Here is a 17,098-nt window from a genome sequence, read left to right on the forward strand (position 1 = left end):
GTAGCTTCGCATGAGCGAGGATAGATCCAGCGGGCAGGAAAAAGTTATTCCTTTAAGCCTGAAGGTCAGGGAAAGGCTGAGCGACAGGCTTCATTGCCGAGAGCGGAAAGGAGTTTCCTCCCGCCGAAAGGCAATAAGACCGTTATTGCTGGAGAAGAGGCCTCAAGGGAAGAGGTATGTCTCCCACGGCACCAACCACCTTAGACTCTTCACTTTGCCTGGGAGACCCCTGTGGATGACTATCGCAGATGACGCGACCTCCGTACCGCGACTGTAGCGGGTTGTCTCTTCTAGAGGAGGAAGCGTAGTGTCTTCAGGCATGAAGCCGAAGCGACGCCCCGGTTCGGGAGAGATGTCGCAGTGTGGTTGCTTGAGTAGTCTGCGCCGTGGGAGAAGCTCTCCCGGGAGTTCCGTCAGGGGAAGCAGAGGGTCCAGAAACCGTTCTGCGCATAGTCCCAGTGGAGCTCTCCCATTGAAAGGTTGACAGACAACCTGGTCTTGTTGAGACCCATTGTCCACAGACAAAAAGGAGGGAAGACGCAGGCGTCGAAGTTGTCCCACCATCACCGGAATGCATCTTGCCAGAGTCTCGGGGTCTGAGACTGGGGGGAAGAATAGCGGAAGCTTGAGGTTCCAAGCTGTCGCGATCAGGTCCCCCAGACCAGCACTTGCTGGTTACCCAAGGTCAAAGACCCCCAGGTACACTCTCTCTATGAGGCTCTGCTCAGATAGTCTGAGAGAAACATTCCCCTGCCTGGAATGAGAGAGCCGATGGTGGTATTGAGAGAATCTCAATCATCCCGGTATCTCTACTGCAAGATGTGAAGGTGTGAAAATGCGTCCCCTGCTGGTTAGAATGAAGTCGATGCGCAACGGGGCGACTCCGTTCGGACTATAGACGGGTCAATGAGGAAAGGAGAACTAGGAAACGTTCCAAGGTAGGGCTGAAAGCTCTGCTTGACTGAGAACAGGTACTGCGACTCTCCTCAGTCTTGCCACAGTCAACCGAAAGGAAGGCTCGGAGGATGTGGTAACAGAATCTGGCGTCCCCAGGTGGTCACCCATCCAAGTACCGACGTTGTTTAACCTTGCTGGACGGACGAGAAGCGGGGTTTCCAATGTGGTAAGGCGGTTGACTCAATATCATGGCCAGATACTCCAGATGTTGAGGCAGAGGAAGAGAAGGCTCCAAGCAAAATACCATGAGCCCACACTCATGGTAAGCATCCGGAAGCTTGTCCCGGCGCTGAAGAAGGTCGAAACCCGAGCCTACCGGAGTTGACCAGCCCTCCAAACAGCAGAGGAGGCGGAAGCCTGCACCTGAGCGGCCAAGAGGAAGGCAGGGAGAGTTCTCTGGGGAAACAAACCTGCTATGCCACGGCGGGATAGCCACACTGCATCATAAGCAGGAATACTTGCAGTCTAGGCTGAATTCGACGAGCACCCTGGAAGATGGATGGAATGGAAACTGAAAGTACCCGTCCTTCCGATCCAGGGTTTAAGGAGTCCTGTCGCCTCGTTACCAGTCTGATCGATTCTGCTGGTCTACGCTGGCCGAAGTTTGTTCGACAAACTTGATCAGGGCTGAGAGGTCGACTATGGACATCCCCTCTCAGATCCTTCCTTACAAGAAAGGATCGACTGAGGGGGCCGGGGGTGAAGCCGTCGATGATCCTAAGGAAGACCTTCGCCTAAGATATGGATCATTCTGCCCAACCGGGCAACTCTGCTGACGCTATGGCATGGAGGTTCAGAGACACTGAATTCGCTGACAGAGACGGCAGGCGCGATATCCTTGGCTACTCACATAGATTGTGCGGGTATGGGCATCGGGTGGAAGCCTGCGCAAAGAAGAAGAGTCCTTGACCCCGACCTGAACCGAAGTTCTAGATCGCAAGGGCGAACGTGGGCGCACAGGGCGCGTAACAGGAACCAACAGGAACCGCAGGGATGATCATCTTGAAAGCGCTGACGAACAGGAGAGCGCTGATGAGCAGAAGAGAGCCTGTGTGCTCACACTGAGCAGGAGCAGGAGAGAACACAGCAGAAGGGCGCGCAGGGAAACCCTGACACGCAAGGGAAGAACCCCCGTGGGGGCAACCCTTTGCCCCGAAGGGATCGTTGTCCGCCGGGAGACTGATGTCCATCGGAAGACCGCTGTCCGTCGGGAAGACCGTTGTCCGTCGGGAAGACCGTTGCCCGTCGGAAGACGAGATCAGACTGCTGTCCATCTGCACCAAGGCGGAAGATCGAGAAAAATGATATTTTGATTATAAAATAAATTTTTGAATATACTTACCCGGTGAATATATAATAGCTGACGTCTCCGGCGGCTCGACAGAAAAACACAAAAACTCGCGAGCGATCGCTATGAAGGTTGCGGGTGTGCCCACCAGCGCCAACTATCGGCCAGATACCGCATATACATGTAAACAGCTCCAGTTCTTCTCATCCCGCTGGGTCTCTATCGGGGAGGAAGGGGGGGCCTTTAATTTATATATTCACCGGGTAAGTATATTCAAAAATTTATTTTATAATCAAAATATCATTTTTAAATATTTAACTTAGCCGGTGAATATATAATAGCTGATTCACACCCATGGTGGTGGGTAGAGACCAGAATTAATAAAGTTTACAGCGTATATGCATAGAGTTTTTGACAGTTATATCATAACAAAACCCAAATATATAAAGGTACCTGGTAAGGAAGTTGACTTAGACGATTACTCTGCCTTGTTAGTCTGTCTTCCTCACGAAGCCCAGCCATCCTCTTAGGATGCTGAAAGACTCCCAGGAGCTGAAGTATCAAGGGCTGCAACCCATACAACAGGACCTCATCAAACCCCTAATCTGGGCGCTCTCAAGAAATGACATTTGACCACCCGCCAAATCAACCAGGATGCGAAAGGCTTCTTAGCCTTCCGTACAACCCAAAAACAAGATTAAAAACATTTCAAGAGACAGATTAAAAGGATATTGGAATTAAGGGAATGTAGTGGTAGAACCCTCACCCACTACTGCACTCGCTGCAACGAATGGACCCAGTGTGTAGCAGTCCTCGTAAAGAGTCTGGACATCTTTTAAGTAAAATGACGCAAATACCGACTTGCTTCTCCAAAAGGTCGCGTCCATAATACTTTGCAGAGATCTATTTTGCTTAAAGGCCACGGAAGTTGCTATAGCTCTTACTTCGTGCGTCTTAACCTTAAGCAAGCATCGGTCTTTTTCATTTAAGTGAGAATGAACCTCTCGGATTAAAAATCTGATAAAATATGACAAAGCATTCTTTGACATAGGCAATGATGGTTTCTTAACTGAGCACCATAATGCCTCAGATCCACCTCGTAAGGACTTAGTACGAGCTAAGTAGAACTTAAGAGCTCTAACTGGACACAGCACTCTTTCAAGTTCATTGCCTACGATCTCTGACAGGCAAGGTAAATCAAAAGACTTAGGCCAAGGACGAGAAGGCAGTTCATTTTTGGCCAGGAAACCAAGTTGAAGTGAACATGTGGCTTTTTCTGTAGAAAAGCCGATGTTCTTACTGAAGGCATGAATTTCACTGACCCTTTTAGCCGAAGCCAAGCACACTAGGAAAAGCGTCTTGAGGGTGAGATCCTTCAGGGAGGCTGAATGTAATGGCTCAAACCTGTCTGACATGAGGAACCTTAGGACCACGTCTAAGTTCCATCCAGGAGTTGCCAAACGACGTTCCTTAGAGGTCTCGAAAGACTTAAGGAGATCTTGGAGATCTTTATTGTTGGAAAGATCTAAGCCTCTATGTCGAAAGACCGAAGCCAACATGCTCCTGTAGCCCTTAATAGTGGGAGCGGAGAGGGAGCGAACATTTCTCAGATGTAAAAGAAAATCTGCGATTTGGGCTACAGAGGTACTGGAAGATGACACAGATGCTGACTTGCACCAGTCTCGAAAGACTTCCCACTTTGACTGGTATACTCTGATGGTAGAAGCTCTCCTAGCTCTCGCAATCGCACTGGCTGCCTCCTTCGAAAAGCCTCGAGCTCTTGAGAGTCTTTCGATAGTCTGAAGGCAGTCAGACGAAGCGCGGGGAGGCTTTGATGAACATTCTTTACGTGGAGCTGACGTAAGAGATCTACCCTTAGAGGAAGACTTCTTGGAATGTCTACCAGCCATTGAAGTACCTCGGTGAACCACTCTCTCGCGGGCCAGAGGGGAGCAACCAACGTCAACCTTGTCCCTTCGTGAGAGGCGAACTTCTGCAGTACCTTGTTGACTATCTTGAATGGTGGGAATGCATATAAGTCCAGATGAGACCAATCCAGTAGAAACGCGTCTATGTGGATCGCCTCTGGATCTGGGACTGGTGAGCAATAAATCGGTAACCTTTTGGTCAACGAGGTGGCAAAGAGGTCTATGGTGGGTTGACCCCAAATCGCCCAAAGACTCTTGCACACGTCCTTGTGGAGGGTCCATTCCGTGGGTATCACCTGACCCCTCCGACTGAGACAGTCTGCCAAGACGTTCAAGTCCCCCTGGATGAATCTCGTCAACAGGGAGATGCCTCGATTTCTCGACCATATGAGAAGGTCCCTTGCGATCTCGTACAGCGTGTGGGAGTGTGTGCCTCCTTGCTTGGAGATGTACGCCAAAGCTGTGGTGTTGTCTGAGTTGACCTCTACCACTTTGTTTCGAAGAATACTTTCGAATTTCATCAAGGCCAAGTGGACTGCTAATAGCTCCTTGCCGTTGATGTGCATGCTCTTCTGACTTGAGGTCCACAGACCCGAGCATTCCCGACCGTCCAGGGTCGCACCCCAACCCAAATCCGACGCGTCTGAGAACAACACGTGGTTTGGGTTCTTGACTGCTAGGGATAGACCCTCTCTCAGACTGATATTGCTGTCCCACCATTTCAGGCATGTCTTTACTGGTTCGGAGACTGGGATTGATACCGTCTCTAAAGTCTTGCCCTTGTTCCAGTGAGAGGCTAGATGGAACTGGAGAGGCTGAAGGTGTAGTCTCCCTAGCGAGACAAACTGCTCCAGGGATGAGAGAGTCCCTACGAGACTCATCCAACTCCTGACTGAACAACGTTCTCTTTTCAGCATTAGTTGGACTTTGAGCAGGGCTTGTTCTATTCGGGTGGCAGACGGAAAAGCCCGAAAAACTGGACTGCGAATCTCCATCCCCAAATATAGAATAGTCTGGGATGGGATCAGTTGTGACTTTTCTAAGTTGACCAAAAGTCCCAACTCCTTGGCCAGACCCAACGTCCAATGTAGATCCTGCAGACAGCGATGACTGGACGATGCTCTGAGAAGCCAGTCGTCCAAGTACAGGGAGGCTCGGATTCCCGATAGATGGAGGAATTTTGCCACATTCCTCATGAGCCTCGTAAACACGAGAGGAGCAGGACTGAGGCCAAAGCACAGGGCTCGAAACTGGTACACCACATTCCTGAAAACAAACCTCAGAAACGGTTGGGAATCCGGGTGTATAGGAATGTGGAAGTACGCATCTCGTAGGTCGAGAGAGACCATCCAGTCTCCCTCTCTGACCGCTGCTAAGACGGACTTCGTGGTCTCCATCGTGAATTTTGTTTTTGTAACAAAAACGTTGAGCGCACTGACGTCTAGCACCGGCCTCCAACCTCCTGTATGCTTTGGGACTAGGAAGAGACGGTTGTAAAACCCCGGTGATTGAAGGTCCGAGACTTTCACCACCGCTCCCTTCTCTAGCAACAGAGACACTTCTTGATTTAGGGCTTGTCTCTTTGACTCCTCTCGGTACCTGGGAGAGAGGTCTATGGGAGTTGTTACTAGAGGAGGTTTGCGTACAAACGGTATTTTGTACCCCTCTCTGAGCAACAGAACAGACTCTTGGTCTGCACCCCTCTTCTCCCAGGCCTGCCAGAAGCTCTTCAATCTGGCACCTACCGCTGTCTGAGGCTGTGGGCAGTCAGACTCTGCCACGGGAGGACTTGGCTCCTCTCTTCTTACCTCTCTTTCCCTCGGCACGAGAGCCTCCCCTGCTGGGAGCTCTGCCACGAAAGGGCGGGATAAATCTAGATGCAGGAGTCTCGATCCTGGGTCTCACAGCAAAGGATGAAGAAGGAGCCCCTTTGCGAGCAGAGGACACCACCAGGTCATGGGTGTCCTTCTGCACAAGCGAAGCAGCTATATCCTTAACCAGCTGTTGTGGAAACAAGGCCGCTGATAAGGGAGCAAAGAGCAGTTCCGATCTCTGACAGGGAGTAACTCCTGCCGAAAGGAAAGACTCAAAGGGTTTCTCGCTTCTTTAAGACTCCCGACGTAAAGGTGGAGGCGAGCTCATTGGAGCCATCGCGGATGGCTTTATCCATACAGGACATGATAAGTAAGGAAACATCTTGGTCGGCAGACGAGATCTTCCTACTTAAAGCTCCTAATGACCAGTCAAGAAAGTTAAACACTTCAAAGGCCCTGTATACGCCTTTAAGCAGATGGTCAAGGTCCCAGGAGGACCAACAAATCTTCGAGCGTCTCATGGCCAGGCGACGGGGAGAGTCTACGAGGCTTGAGAAGTCACCCTGGGCAGAGGCAGGGACTCCCAAGCCGAGAACTTCTCCCGTGTCATACCAGACGCTCGATCTAGAAGCAAGCTTAGAAGGAGGGAAGGCAAAGGCCGTCTTCCCCAAACTCCTCCTGGTATCCAACCAGTCGCCTAGAAGACGTAAAGCCCTCTTGGAAGAGCGAGAAAGCACTAGCTTAGTAAAGGCTGGCTTGGTAGCAGGTAAGCCTAGAGCAAACTCAGACGGAGGCGAACGAGGAGCAACAGCAACAAAGTGATCTGGAAAAAGATCCTTGAAAATCATCATGATCTTCTTAAAGTCCATCGAAGGAGGAACCGCCTTAGGTTCATCTACATCTGAAGGATTATCATCAGGATGAGGATCAGCAACGTCCTCATCTGAAGGAGCTTCGTCCGATAACTGCTGAGTCTCAAGCAAGGGAGAGACCTGCCTTGGTGGCAATGCTTGACAAGCAGAGTCCACACGCACCGGAGCATCAGTAGCGGTCCAGGACGCTACGTCATGTAACTGCTTAACAGACTGACTAGCAACAACAGGAGCGGGAGGACACTCGACGTCAACTCGAGACTGCCTTGACTGCCTAGACTGAGCAGTCAAAACAACTCTTGACTGCGGTGCTTGACGCTCAACGTCAAAACAAGTCAACTTCGCTGGTTGGCGAACGTCCTGAACGTCAACAAGAGCATGCGGCAGCGGCTGAACGTCCACCTGCGGCTGAAAGTCAACACGGGACTGCATCGAGTGAGGCTCTACAAAGTGTGACTGACGTGACTTAGTAACGCCAACGTCAACAGGACGAGCAAAGGCTCGTTTGGGCGGCTGACGGCCAGGGTCTCAATCAGCTAAGCGGCGAGGATCATCGTGAACCTGCCCAGCAGAATAGTCCTCCATAAGAGAGGCAAGCTTATTCTGCATGTCTTGCAGTACAACCCATTTAGGATCAACAGGAATGGGTGCGGTAATAGACGAGGGTAACGTCTGTGACTGCAAAACATTGCCTACACTAAGACTCTCGGAGCCTGTGTTACGCTTCTGTTTAGGCGGCGAGCAGTCTTCCGATGACTGCACAGGGTCAGAGCTGTCCCAATGGCTACAACCAGGACGCTGGACCTGTCCTGAAGGGACTGACTTTCGCTTTAAGGGTCTCGAAACCTTGCTCCACGGTTTCTTACGCGATAAGCCTTCGGATGACGAGGAGAAAACCGTCTCGCTCGTCTTATGGTAAGGGCGGTCTTGACGAGACACGCCTGAAACCATAGAGGGAACGTCTGTTCGTTGGTTAAAGCCTCTCGAACCCATAAGTCCTACGACATTACTTCTCCCTGGGGCATGGGAGCTTGCAAGAGGTCTCGGACTAGGCGAACGACAGGCACGAACAGACGAACCCTCTGTCGCAACACTGATAACACTTTGCGCACTAATCACTTTCTTCCCACGATTTTCTAATGTGGCACTCTGACACTTTAACTCTTTTACGTCCGCCATGAGTTGATTACGGTCCGTAGCTAACGACTCAACTCTCTCGCTCAAAGCTTGAATGGCACGTAACATATCCCGCATTGATGGTTCCTGAGTGCTAGTAGAGGGTTCAGGCACAACTACTACTGGGGAAGGATTAGGTTCAGGGGCATGGGAGGAGGAAAATTCTAACGATCTAGAGGAACTTCTCCTCACCCTATTTCTCTCTAGCTTACGAGAATACTTGTCAAACTCAAGCCAATCGAATTCCGAAAGGCCCACGCACTCATCACACCGATCTCCTAATTGACAGGTTTTACCCCGGCAATTAGAACACACAGTATGTGGGTCGAGAGAGGCCTTTGGAAGACGCTTATTACAATCCCTAGCATTACATTTACGAAATCTAGGAATTGGAGAAGGGTCAGCCATTTTGAAAAGTCAAAGAAAGTCCAAAAAAACAATCCAAAGTCATCAACAATTAAATCTATCCAAAAAAGAGTTCAAGAGTTTAAGTTGAAGATAAAACACCTGCACTGCGAAAGCTCAAACCAAAAAGAAGTACTTCACCAAGACTGTTGAAAAACTCCAGGTTAACAGCGAGTAATGGAATCAACTTGTCGATCAGACCGACAGAGAAGAACTGGAGCTGTTTACATGTATATGCGGTATCTGGCCGATAGTTGGCACTGGTGGGCACACCCGCAACCTTCATAGCGATCGCTCGCGAGTTTTTGTGTTTTTCTGTCGAGCCGCCGGAGACGTCAGCTATTATATATTCACCGGCTAAGTTAAATATTTAAAAAGGAGTTGTAGGCTGCAAACAGAGATCCAAAAAGGCGCCTCAAGCACCCTTATAGGGAGATGAGAGGCCCTTACGACGAGGCGGACGGTGGGCCTTACGGCGAGGGAGGCCAACAGCAACAGGAGAAACCTCCCAAGAGGAGTCTCTATGAGTGTACTCTCTCGCGAACGAAAGAGAAACACTTCATGGAAGAGACTGGTCAGCCAGTGACCTAAAAGGAGCAATCCTCCGAAGAGGAGCTCCTGCAGTTGCCCAGCCCCTTGAGCGAAACTGCAGGTGCGACCGCTCAGCACCAAGAGCATAGTCGCACGAAAAAAAGACAAGAGAAGAACCCCCCGAAAGGGGAAAAACTCAAGCCTGGACAGGAAAAACTTCCCTCGGAAGGAAAGTTACCCGCCCAAGGATGCAAGCCTCCTGAGAGGTCTAAAATGAACTGGAGAGCTGTCCGTCGTCACGGGAGTACTACCAGTAGAAGGAGACACGCCCCTGACGAAAATACAAGGGGGGAGGCAGCAACAGCCAAATCCCCAGGACTCAACCAGACAGCTCACACCGTTGCTATATTACAGAAACGAACTAGATCGGTAACTGTAAAAAAAAAATAAAACAAATAATATTAGTACACATTCATTCCCCCGGGAAGGCTCCGAAGAGGAATCCCGAGGGAAAGGAACAAGAATTACACAACAGGCACGTGCCCTCACAACCACTTACACTCACGGAAGGAGAGCTGTAACCAAAACAGAATTATAACAATTATAATTATGTAACTATGTAATTATGAAATTTAAAAATGAACGAACACTAAAGAAAGAACGAAAACCCCGAAAGGAATCGTTCTACAAGCTGAAAAACAAAAAACAACTACAATTAGATTCATAACTAATTGAGACAAACGTACGGCGTAGCAACCCCCACACGGAAAGGAAGCTAGGCTACAAGGCCGTAGTAACACGTAGTAAAAGGGTGAACGACCTCAAGAGAGAGAGAGAGAGAGAGAGAAAGACATAAGTCAAACTCGATCGCCACCCATAAAAATACGCCGTGGTGGCCTAACTGCCGAGGCCTCCACGTAGATATCGTACACTACACACACAAATCTGAAAAGGAAACTTACTCATTTCTATACTCAAATATATATACAAACATGAAAACATGTTTACATATATATTGAGTAAATGAAAAGTAAGCGATTAAGTAAAGACAAAACAAACAATGGCTGCCAAGCGAGGACCAAGACAGAGACGTCTGTCACAGTCCGAGCCAAAAGTGAAAGTGAGTATTCACCTGTGTGTGAGGGGGAGGAGGGGTAGCTAGCTACCACTCCCCTACCCCCCCGCTAACTAGCGCGGGGGTAATACACCCTCGTTAAATTCTAATGGCTCGCCATTTCAGCTACGCTAAAAGTAATACCCTTTGTAAATAGCGTGGTTTGTATTTCGGTTACGGAACAATTTATAATTACAAAGCTTACCTGCTTAGATCTAAACCGCCCGTGGCCCGAGTCATCTCTACAATTTCGTCTGGATCAACACTACACATTTTAACAAATTTTCTCTTAAAATTTGTAAAAACCTTAAATGTACTGTACCTGGAAAAAAAAGAATGATACCAAACATTTAGAACCCAAAACTCACTATAAATACATTTTCAAAATTCTTGAATTCTGGAGTATGATGGTCTAAATTCAATGCATAAACTTTGCCTACTTCACTTATATAATGTAATGTAAAAACCTTTCAAGAACAGTTTTTTTTACAAATAAAATGATAAATTTGGAAATAATTTGTATTTTTCTTAACTATACAAACCAAGAGCTCTTTACAGTGGATATTATTTCGGTGAATGCTGAAAAATAGCCAAAAGACTTTTTAGGGAGGTATTTCTATCCACTGCCAGTTAGTGGTGGGGTAGTGGGGATAGACTAGTCACCCCGCTCACACACTTGCCATTTGAGTGACGTCACATTTTAAATTGTAGGCAGGACTTTCCCAGGGTATAAGTGATGGCAGGTCAGGTAAGAGTAAAGAGCGAGTTTGTATGGTTAGTAAAAATACAAATTATTTCTATACTTGTCATTTTTTCTGCATAAATACAAACCATTTCGCTCTTTACAATGGAGACTCACCCTTAGGTGGGTGAAGTCCAAAACCAACTGGCTGGTTCCTCTCCCAGGGTGTTAATCTGTGCTTCACTTGAGCTTAATATATACACCCTGACACCTCGCTAATTCTCAGAATATGTGAGAGATTTAACAGTCTGGGCAATCAAGTGAATGGTAATATTTGGAGCCAAACTCCACAATTACCATAGCCATTGCCCGATTCCACTTTGCAGGGATATCAGGAACACAACGAATATTTAAACAAACATCAGGTTAAGCAAGGGACAATAAATTGCCATCTGCAGTTAGAGGAGGTCAGCTTGTAGAGTTTCTAGGTTGCTCAACCCCAAGAGAGAGGAGAATGAAAGACGAAATAGCCAGTCACTCCCACATTCATTCTAGTCTTATACAAGGTAACATCTGCCATCAACCAATTGCTAATTTTCCTACAAAGGACCAAAGGTGCTTGCGACCACATTTTGTGCAGCCACCAAAGGACCTATGGAGAATGTGTGCAGGTTCCTCTGGGTTATGTCTTGCAAGTAGTGGGCTGTGAAGGTCGTCTGACACTTCCACACGCCCACTTGTAATACCTGCACCACAGAGAAGTTCTTTTTGAACATCAGGGATGTGGTTATACCCCTGACGTTATGCGCTCTGGGTCTTTGAGCCTGAGGATTAGAGTGTGGAACGAGAGCTCTCTCTATCACTTGCCTAATCTAGGCTAAGATAGTATATCATGTTATTTTCCTTTTGACCCAGGCTGCTGACAAAAAATCTGTTAGTCTGTGGGCGAACTCCTGTGGTTCTTTTGAGATAAAACCTCATTGCCCTAATAGGGCATAATAACAGCTGATCTGGGTCACTTGTTATAGAACGTACTCTCAACCTGGAAGGGCCCGAATCGAGGATCAGCTACAGCCGAATTTTGAGTCAGCAATAAACTCAGGGACGAAGTCGAGTGTCACCTATCCCCATCCCCTTTAATGGGAGATTTCGTATCATACTGTATTCAGTACCACATAGCTCACCGACTCTCTTTGTTGAGACCAGGGTTAGAATAAAAATCATCAGGAGTGTCAAGTTATGTTCTGACGACTGACATGATGGTTCATAGGGTGATCCTTTCAGGGCTCATGGTATACATACTACATTCCACAGAGGAAGTCCAACTTCCGAAAGAGGGCAGGAGCGCTCAAAGCTCTGTAAGAGGAAAGACAATTCCGTCCAGAAAGAAATAGCCTCTTACCACCAAGATCAAGCAAAGTTTTCCTCCCTAAGGAATAAAAGAAACTCCGCTATCACAGGAATAAAGGCTTCGAAAGGAGCGATACTCCTTCAACAACAGCAACCACAAAAAATAAACCACTTTGCCTGGTATACAGTGGCTGAAGAGTCCCAGAGGTATCCAAACATCCTTTTCGCACCAGGTTGCGAAAAGCTGCTCTTTGAGAGATGCTGGATAACCTCCATGTGTTAAGTCGTAGCGAAGCAATGACTTTGTGGAATATCTTTAGGTGTGGTTGTTAGAGTAGCTTGGGAAGAGGTAGTAGCACTCTGAGCTTCTGTAAGCAGATATAGAAGGACCAGGAACTATTCTGCATGCTGCTACATCGAAGCTATGAGGGTCATCGAGAGACCTCCCAATCCCCTTACCTTGTTTATGCAAGGTGAAATCGTGATTCTTTCTCTATCGTAACGATAGACTGAAAACTGCGTAGCATAAATAAACTTAATGCTAGTTAATCTTTGAAAACAGATCGAAGACTATCCAAAGAAAAAATTTAATAAAAAGACAAAAATTCACTTAAAATATTTTCTTAAAATATTAATCGCATCGATCCATAAAAATACAAAATTTTACTCGGTATTTAGTACAAATGGAGTGGAGATCGATGAGGCCTTAGTAAGGCGGGCAAGATATAAAAATATAGAGGTAAATCTATAAATATCAACAAGAATATATAAAGTGATAAAATAAATACTATAATCTTAAAACCTTTCACACACTTCCCATCTGGGGAAGGGTCGGCCATTATGGAAAATCCAGAGAGAGATCAAACAAGCAAGGGTCAAAAATAGATCAAATGTTCCTTTAATTTAGTACATTTCTCTCTTTCTCAAAACGTTTCAGGAAAAATCGTAAGAAAATCCAATCAAGCGAAAGCCATAAACCAATAAATCAAGTACTTCACCAAAACTGTAGAAAAACTTGATGTTAGAGCGAGCAAGAATAACAATGTTTACGCAACAGCAACAGAGAAGAACTGAGGAATTGAGGAATGGTTACAGTATCCTGGCGAGTGGTGGTGCTAGTTGTATACACCCAGCTACCCAATCTTCGATGGAGTTTTGAATTTTCTGTCGGATGTCAGAGACGTTAGCTATATATATATCCACCGAGTAAGTATGTTTAAAAAAGTCCTTTGGCTAGTTTTTAGCATTAGCTGAAATAGTATCCACTGTAAAAAGCAAAAGGGTTAGGCTGACCAGGACAAGGCTCCCTGGACAGAGTTGCCTGGGTTAGGCTGATCGGGACAAGGCTCCTGGATTACATTAAATGTGACATAATGCCTTGGGTTAGGTAAAATAGGACAAAGTGCCCTGGGTTTGGTTACCAGGGACACAACTCTCTGGGTTACCTTGAGCTAGACATACGCCCTGAATTAGGTTAACAGAGATACGGCTCCCTGGATTAGGTTACCCAAGACACAGTTCCCTGGGTTAGGTTAATCTGGACACAGCTCTCTGGGTTACCTTGAGCTAGACATACACCCTGAATTAGGTTAACCGAAATACGGCTCCCTGTATTAGGTTACCCGATACACGGTTCCCTGGGTTAGGTTAAGCTGGACACAGCCCTCTGGGTGTTACCTTGAGCTAGACATACGCCCTGAATTAGGTTAACCAAGATACGGCTCCCTGGATTAGGTTACCCGAAACACGGTTCCCTGGGTTAGGTTAAGCTGAACACAGCAACCTTAGTGTTAACTAGGATGAATTGACCTAAGTTAGCTTATGCAGGACATAGTGGCCTAGATTATGTTAAGCAGAAAATGGCACCTTGGGTTAGGTTATCGGGGACACAGAGACCCGAGTTAAAGCTATACACAGCGCACTGGGTAACTTTGACCAAGACACAGTGCCCTGGATCGAGCAGGAAATGTGGTTTACATATATAACAGTAAGTGAATAGGTAAAGATTTACTGTATTACCCGGGTTATTTAAACTTATTCACACAAGTAGGCAAATTAGCTGGTGTTTTCTTGTAAACGGACAGGCAAACCTGCCTGGAGTTATTATTATTATTATCATTACTACGAGACAAGCTATAACCCTAGTTGGAAAGATGCTATAAGCCCAAGGGCTCCATTAGGGAGAAAAAATAGCTCAGCGAGTAAAGGAAATAAGGAAATAAATAAATGATGAGAACAAATTAACAATAAGTCTTTCTAAAAACAGTGACAACGTCAATACAGATGTCATATATAAACTATTAACAATTTAGAATACTCCTCCGTATGCATAACTACATCTTACGGTAAGCCTATTAAGTTACAGGTTCTCGTGTAGAAAAAATAATGACTGTTATAGTAATTACTTAATAACTGTTCAAATGAAGCGTAATACTGTCAAAGGTAGAAATAAGTCCTAGGCATAGTCCATGTAAGAATTAGTTGTTCATAAAGAATACTCACTAAATTTGTACTTGAATACGAATCTAATTGAAGACACTGCTATGAAAAATTGGCCAAAACTATTTTTCTCTAATTTATAATCAGTAAAGATTAAACTTATGTCAGTCGTTGAACTTATGCAGAAAACGTGTTTATCTGTGAGCGATTTGCGAATACTTTTATGTCGACATAAACCAAATAAAACGTTCTAAACAAAATTATTTTTTAAAAGGGAAATTAACCGAACTTAGTGAGGGTTTTCATCACATCTCATTGAATTTCATACAAAATTTCTTATTATTCATTTAATTTGTTATTAAGAAAACATTATTTGAATTACAATTTAAGCCCGACTAACTATAATCACTAAAAGTGACTGTACAAAACGCCTCTAATTTCGTTCACCTCTTCTTACTGTTTTGCGTCGTGATGTGGTGTAAACACAGTATATTTCTGGCATTTTATCATCAAAATATGTATATAAAGTTACAAATATTCATTATGGAAAGAGTGCATCATAAGTATTAAGGATTAAAGATGTACTAATTGTACTACCACCGAGAAGTCAAGCAAGATACTGTGATACATAAGTAAATGGGAATTAACCAAATACTATACATATTAAATGTTCATGAGGTATAAGAGAAAACTGTGAGAAGGGAGAGAAAATAGAAGGGGAAAAGAGGGGACTAATTTCCACAGCAATAATTCAACAGGTGATATATAATTACAAGAAGGTTACTAACAGCAAACAAAAACAGACTACCCCCATATTCTATTATTAAGATACTCAATATTATCTAACTTGGTCACAAAAATAATCATGCAGAATAACTCAACTTTACAACTAAACTAAGGGATCAGTTGTTATTATTATTATTATTATTATTATTATTATTATTATTATTATTATTATTATTATTATTATTATTATTATTATTATTATTATTATTATTGTTGTTGTTGTTGTTGTTGTTTGCTAAGCTACAACCCAAGAAGGAATTGCAGGATGCTATATAAGCCCAGGGGCTCCAACAGGGAAAATACCCCAGTGAGGAAAGGAAATAGGTTAAGATATTTTAGAAACAGTAACAACATTAAAATAAATATCTCCTTTACAAACTATAGAAACTTTAACAAAACAAGAGAACGAGAAATAAGATAGAATAGTGTGCCCGAGTGTAACCTCAAGCACGAGCCTTAATAAGGCTTCTCCAAATATCACACCCATCCTCTCCAAATACTCCTTCACTTCATCACACGGTCACACCCTCACTTAAACTTGTCTTTTAATGGATGTTACCCAAGCCCTCTGCAACCCCTCCCCATCACCTATCCATTATATAAGTCCACTGCATCTTAATCTTGACTGTTAAATCAGTGGTCTTTACAACCCCCATCTCTTCTAATCTCTTCATTTTCAGCCTCTCGTTAAGAAAGATTTCCAAATTCTACTTCAAAATCCTCATCACTGTATACTCCAACTTAATGATCATGATTCTGAAACATACGCCATCCCAATAAACATTAGTTTTAGTTTATTGATCAATCATTCTTTTGTAAGTCACTGTCCCTTCTTAATCCAGCAATTTCTTTCAAGATTCTTTCATATTTCTTCAACATCAGCTTCACACACTCACAGGCTTAAAGCATATCCAGTAAAGCAACCCACAATAATGTTTGTGTTACCCATACGACCTTTCTCTCTACCTCGTTGCAATGGGTAACGCATTAGCCAAACAGAAACTACAATGTCAAGGATATTTATCCAGTCACTTACAAGAAGGTAATAGACTTCAAAATTTTTAAGTTATCATAATTCAAAGTTCTCAAGGTAACGATTATCCGAAAATAATAGTCATTGAAAGAACTGATAAGAATGATGATTCATGTTTAGGGAAACTTTACAAATCTTGCACATTAGATTATACATAATATTAATACACAAACTAAATTCCTAACTACACACAATATCCCACCAACACCATCATAGTTTCAAAACCCAAACATCCCTGAAAAATTGTAGACCTGCTAGTCTCACAAAATATTGTTTCTGATTCTGACAAAACAATAGAGATGACGCAATTAAGTTGCGCCCAATATAGGAAATTTCTCGTAAAACCAGTTTCAGTATCACTGCAGATCAGTTGCGGGAAATCATGAATGTTTACATTCCCCCAATCTCATCAACAAACAGCTATTCAAAGCAACAAAAATCATCTTTCTTCAAAACGTTATTTAAGATATTTATAAATCTGCAATATCATCTCGTTAACTATTTCGTCTCGTCTCAATCCTCAACCATGCTTTGCGGGGCACATCGAATAATAACACCCGACCAACATTTATGGTAATGAATGTGATGCCAGAGAAAGCAATGCCATTATTAGTTCTAAAAAAAACTACAAAGTAGCAATATATACCTCATAAAAGACTTACATTTGAGTTCTAGCATATGTTCAAAACTTGCATATTTTCCAGTAGCTTCAATTCAAACCTT

The 17,098-nt window shown here is 44.7% G+C and overlaps 1 protein-coding gene across 2 annotated transcripts in view; it reads right to left on the bottom strand.

Moving 5' to 3' along the window:
* Ctu2 (Cytosolic thiouridylase subunit 2) overlaps nucleotides 1-17,098 on the bottom strand; it is a 373,449-nt gene that overhangs the window by 127,752 nt on the left and 228,599 nt on the right. The window contains exons 1-2 of one of the 2 annotated variants that reach the window (XM_068344866.1): nucleotides 14,620-14,773; nucleotides 10,291-10,407 (exon numbers count right to left, since the gene is read on the bottom strand). In XM_068344866.1, the coding sequence (XP_068200967.1) occupies nucleotides 10,291-10,358 (68 nt within the window). In that variant the 5' untranslated portion in view covers nucleotides 10,359-10,407; nucleotides 14,620-14,773. Of the gene's footprint in view, nucleotides 1-10,290; nucleotides 10,408-14,619; nucleotides 14,774-17,098 lie in introns of those variants that run through there. The other variant, XM_068344867.1, reaches the window with a different exon arrangement.

This window comes from Palaemon carinicauda, chromosome 21 (assembly GCF_036898095.1).
Source record: "Palaemon carinicauda isolate YSFRI2023 chromosome 21, ASM3689809v2, whole genome shotgun sequence".
Classification (NCBI taxonomy): Eukaryota; Metazoa; Arthropoda; class Malacostraca; order Decapoda; family Palaemonidae; genus Palaemon; species Palaemon carinicauda.